The 5383-nt window shown below is 36.5% G+C and overlaps 1 protein-coding gene across 1 annotated transcript; it reads right to left on the bottom strand.

Annotated features, from left to right (window-relative positions):
* Positions 1–1096: 1096 nt before the first annotated feature.
* CBG15750 lies at positions 1097–2766 on the bottom strand (the record flags this gene model as incomplete). Its single annotated transcript, XM_002640816.1, has 3 exons — positions 1097–1270; positions 2225–2326; positions 2638–2766. 3 exons carry the CDS (start codon positions 2764–2766, stop codon positions 1097–1099), a joined length of 405 nt encoding a protein of 134 aa, XP_002640862.1.
* Between the last annotated feature and the right edge of the window lie 2617 nt (positions 2767–5383).

Below are 5383 nucleotides of genomic sequence, written 5' to 3'. Positions count from 1 at the left end.
TCGCCCCAAATCTCAAGGATATTGTGTCCCCGAGCTCCGGAAAACCGATCAAAACTAGACAAGTGCCCAGATGGTTGAAGAAGGATCAGGATCGAGTGGATATTCGAAATTTCTATTTTTCTGATGAGGTAATTTTGATTGGGTCCGTAGTTGACTCCTAGAGTAGCCCTTACGTCTACTCCCCGCACGTTCACAAAAACTACGGTAGCTATTAAAATTTGTTAAATTATTGCAATATGTAAAATTTTATGCTTTACATTTTTGTAATTAGTAATTTTTTGATAACTCTTATGGTTTTTGAGATATGGCCGTTTTGAAAAAAAAACTGATTTTTCATGCCTTGATTTTTTGTGAAAAACTAGGTAATTTTGAGTCGAAAATATATGCTTTTCAAATGAAGAATTTTATGAAATTCGGAATTTAAAATTGCGTTGTCATATGGTAAAAACGAAATTCCGGTTAGAAGAGACGCAGAGAAGCGAGAGTGTCGCGCTTCTCTGCGTCTCTCCCCAACTTCTCTCGACTGCAGAAGGGGAGAGGGGTGCGCCAACTTTAAAGGCGCATATCTCAAAAACTACAGTACCTATTAAAAAATTTAAAACAACAAAAGTGTGTAAAATTTTATGCTGAGCAATTTTGTAATTAATCTTATTTTGATAACTGTAATGGTTTTTGAGATATAACGCTTCGAAGTTAAAGCTTGCTAGTTATCGAAATTTGGTTAACTAGTGAAATGTGGGAGACTTAATCAGTTAATTGAATTTTTTGATTGCTCATGTTCAAACCTACCGAACTCGAAGATATGAGGTGATCAACCACAATCTCAAACAGGCTTTTCTCAATAGGGAGATTCTGAAGATTCGGATTCTAAATTTTTGAGAATCTGGCAAAATGGGTTTGCATGTGGCGCTGCGTTTTTAGGTCTTAAATTGGACCAACAAAGAAATTCACGTATTTTTCATATAAATAAGTTTTATTGACATAAAAATATCATGGAAAAGGCGACAAGAAATCAAGATTCTTTTTTCAAAATTTTCAAACAAAGTGAAAAAGATTTTCAGACAAAATTTTTCGGGAAAGTTCCAGAATTTTCCTCTTATCTTCTCTTATAAGAGAGAACGTTTCCACAGTTTGGACACGCGTGTCTCGAGTCTTTGAAGCCGTCCAAGCAGAAGCAGCAGAGAAGTGGAAAGAAGACGAAGAGACCCAAAAAGAGCATCGTCCAGGAGCAGAATCCCATGGAACGCTCCACACGAGTCATGACCATGGTCTGGAAATGGGTTTAGAAGTAATTTTCGGCGGTTTCAGCGTTGAAAAATCATGGAAAACCAGGGGTTTTAGCATATCTATATCGTTTTTCGTGCTAGAAGAGACGCAGGAAAGCGAGAGCGCTCTCGTTTCTCTGCGTCTCCATCTTGTGAGGGCGCGCTATCTTTAAAGGCACATAACTCAAAAACTAAGGAAGCCGGAAAAAATTGATCACTGTAAAAGTGTAGAACGTTAAATTTCACACATTTTTGTAGTTAAAACTTTTTTGATAGTAACAGTAGTTCTTGAGATATGCGCTTGTAAAGTTAGTGCACCTCTAAAAAGCAGAATCCCATGGAGCGCTGGACGAGAGTCAGGAAAATGTGTTTAGAAGGAATTTTTTGCGTTTTCTTGTTAAAAAATGATGGAAAACGGGGTATTTTAGCCCTGGACGCAGTTTTTGGCGTTAGAAGAGACGCGGAGAAGCGAGAGCGCTCTCGTTTCTCTGCGTCTCCCCCCCCCTACCTTTGTTCTGTGGCGGAAGGCGGTGCACAAACTTTAAAGGCGCATAACTCGAAAACTAAAATTGCTAGACAAATTTTGTTAACTAATCAAATGTAGGTCATAACATTTCACACATTTTTGTAGTTTACAACTTTTTGTTAGCTACAGTACTTTATGAGTTATGCGTCTTTAAAGTTGGCGCACCCTCACCGTCAATGAGTGGTGCGTCTGTGAGAGGACGAAGAGGAGACGCAGAGAAACAAGACACTCTCGTTTCTCTGCGTCTCTTTTTTCGTAATTGTTTATACTGCTATGTTTTCCACCTGCTCACTAATTAGTTTTTGTAAAGGGAACTTTGACTTTTGGCTGAAAAATATTTTTTCCAGCCAAAAACAAAAAATTCTTGTTTTTGATTTTTTTTGGGTGCGCTGAAAATATTTTCAGCGCCCCAAAAAAATGCATTTGAACTTACATTACAATGTGGACAGTGCTCATTGTACGAGTCGAAAGATGGGGCGATTTTTCCCGTCGCCTGAATGACGATGATCTCCTGGGGCTGTTGGACAACGTATATCTGCAATTAGAATATCTCAAAAACTACAGTATCTAGAAAAATTCTGAAAATCAAAAAAATGTGTAAAATTTTATGCTGAGCAAATTTGCAGTTGGCGAAATTTTTCTAGCTACTGTAGTTCTTGAGTTATGCGCCTTTAAAGTTGGCATGCCCTCTCTCCCTTCTGGCGCCTAAGGAGAGCCGTCTTTTAAGGCGCATATCTCCAAAACTACAGTACAGTTGTCAATTGACAAAACGTGTGAAATTTTATGCTGAGCAATTTTGCAGTGACAACTTTTTTCTATCTCCCCTAGTTTTCGAGATATACCTACCGGACCCTGTCCTGGCTGTCCTGGCATTGGTTGTGGGTAGACACCAGGTGCTGGTGGCACACCACCAGCAGCTTCTGCGTAAGCTGGTGGCGCTTGTGGGTATCCTGGTGCAGACGGTTTGGCCTCCATGTTTGGCTGAAAATCTGGAATTAACAGGAAAAATGAGATAGAAATTTGAAAAGAGCGGAAAAAATGGACTGAAAATGAGATTTTTTGGAATTTTAAGAGTTTTCAGAGCTACAGTAATCCAAACAGAGCTATACAAAATCTAGGAATCTATGAATCAATAAGTCATAAGAAAGATGAAAAGAGGAACATCTGGCAAAACTTTTTTCTTTTAAATTCAAAAAAAATTTCGGCTAGGCTAACCTAAAAGCAAAAAAAAAGTGTCACAAGTCAACAAAATTTTGAGCTTCTAGAAAAATTTTTTCGGGGTTCGTGTATGCTGGTAACTATTGACAACGACACATGATATCAGATTTTCAGGGAAAATTGAGCCAAAAAAAAATTAATCCCATGTTATTTCTCACACAGCTGATGTTATGTGTCACATTTGATTAAAAAATGGCAGATACATTGCGAAATAGTTTGTCACTTTTCAGACTAGATATCAAAATTAAAGTTTGAGATGATGTGTGAAAGGAAGTTTTAGACATTTTCAGAGTTCACAGATTTTGAATAGCTATTCTAGTTTTTGAGATACGACTATTTTTCAAGTTAAGCGATACCTTAACTTTAAAGGCGCATAACTCAAAAACTACAGTAGTTATCAAAAATTTGTCAACAACCAAAATGTGTAAAATTTTATGTTGTGCAATTTTGCAGTTAACAAATCTCTGCTAGCTACAGTAGTTTTGAAGATATGTTAAAATTAACATACTTGGCCCTCCGTGGCGCCGAGGAAGGGGGGGGGGGCGTGAAGAGCGTGCCAACCAGGGAGGTGGTGCGCCAAATTTAATGCCTCATATCTCTAGCTACAGTAGTTTTAGAGATACGCGCCTTTAAAGATACCATATACTGCGCGCGGCGGCGACGAGGAAGGGGGAGGGGAGTAAGGACCGCGCCAACTTTAAAGGCGCATATCTCAAAAACTACTATTGCTATCAAAAAGTTGATAACTATTAAAATGTGCAAAATGTTATGCTCTACATTTCTACCATTTAAAATACTCAAATAGCTTTTTTCGTTTTGGAGATAAATCGATTTGAAAAAGCAGACCCAAACAATGTCTCAAGTTTTTTTTCGATGTTTTAAAACAAGCTATTTGGTTTGAAATTTTACATGTTTTATGGTTAAATTCAAGGTTTTTTTTTCAAGTATGAAGAATTTAAACAAAAAGAAGAAAATCGAAAAAAAAGGAAAAAATAAATCGGGCAAAGATTACAAAAAATGGAAAATTTTACACATAGATAGAGAGAGGAACAAAAACAATTGGAACAAAGGAATACTGTAACATTACGACAAGTAAAAATTGTGTAAAATAAGCGAGAAAATGTATAAGGAAGAAAAATGAATCATTGGGATCACAAAACACTTTTTTACACCAAAAATGAGGAATCTTCCGTTTATATATGCGCTTTTTTAAAACTTGTACATCTCTAATACTAAAACAGTTAGGCAACTTTTGTAAACTACAAAAATGTGTAAAATTTTATAAGCTACCATTTTGTAGTTTTCAATTTTTTGATAGCTGCTATGCTATTTGAGTTATGCGCCTTTAAAGTGGTCGTACCTCGCTGACGGCGCCAAGGCCCCTCCCTCCGCCCCCACTAAGAACCCCCCCCCCCCCGCCATCTTTAAAGGCACATAACTCAAAAACTACGGTAGCTATCAAAAATGTGCCAACTACTAAATTGTGTAAAAATTTATTTTACACATTTTTCTAATTAAAGTTTTGTTCCTAACTATTTTAGTTTTCAAGATATAGCGTTTTGAAAATAGCTAACCCTTTTTTGTGGAATATATAAAGCTGAGCAATGTTTCTATTCGGTTGTCTTGGAGAATAGCGTCTAACATTTAATCAAAAAAGGGCTTCGCAAAGGAGAGAAGCGAGAGAGTATGAGAAATTGAGAGACGCAGAGAAAAAGAAAAAGGACAGGTGATTTCGAATGACGGGGGGCTAGGCGAGAGAGAATGGAATATAACCACATTTGGCCTTTCTCGCTAGAAAGAAGAAAAAAGAAGATTATATTACCGAGGAAGAGAGAGTGAGAAATAGTGAGAGACGCAGAGAAGAAAGGACAAGGACAAAATGGGAATTTGGAGAAATTTGGAGAGGCAAAATGAGGTTAAGAGAGGATTTTTTGAAGGCTATCAGTCATCAATTTAGAAACATTTTTGAGAATTTGGGGCGATTTTTATGATTTTTGACCAATTCTTGATACAATTCAATAATTTTGAGTCATTTTAGACGTTTTGTAGGGTAACAGAACATGTGAGAAGAATTCCAATGTTTCCTTCTCTTCTGACAAATTTAGAAACATTTCGTAGGGTAAAAAAAGAAAATTCAATTAAAAGTGTCAAAGAATTTCAATTTTCTTCAAATAGCAACATTTAAATAAACTAGAAAAAAAAGTTGACTAGAAAACACTAGGAAAAAAAGACACACCAAATTTAAAGCCAAATATCTCAGAAACTAAAAAAGCCACAGCAATTTTGTAAACTAAAATAATATAGAATATTAAATTTTCTACATTTTTGTAGTTCACATTTTTTTGATACCTACAGCAGTTTTTGAGTTATGCGC

This window comes from Caenorhabditis briggsae, assembly GCF_000004555.2.
Source record: "Caenorhabditis briggsae complete genome, chrIII, whole genome shotgun sequence".
NCBI classification, from domain to species: domain Eukaryota; kingdom Metazoa; phylum Nematoda; class Chromadorea; order Rhabditida; family Rhabditidae; genus Caenorhabditis; species Caenorhabditis briggsae.
This window is presented reverse-complemented; position numbering and strand designations above follow the sequence as displayed.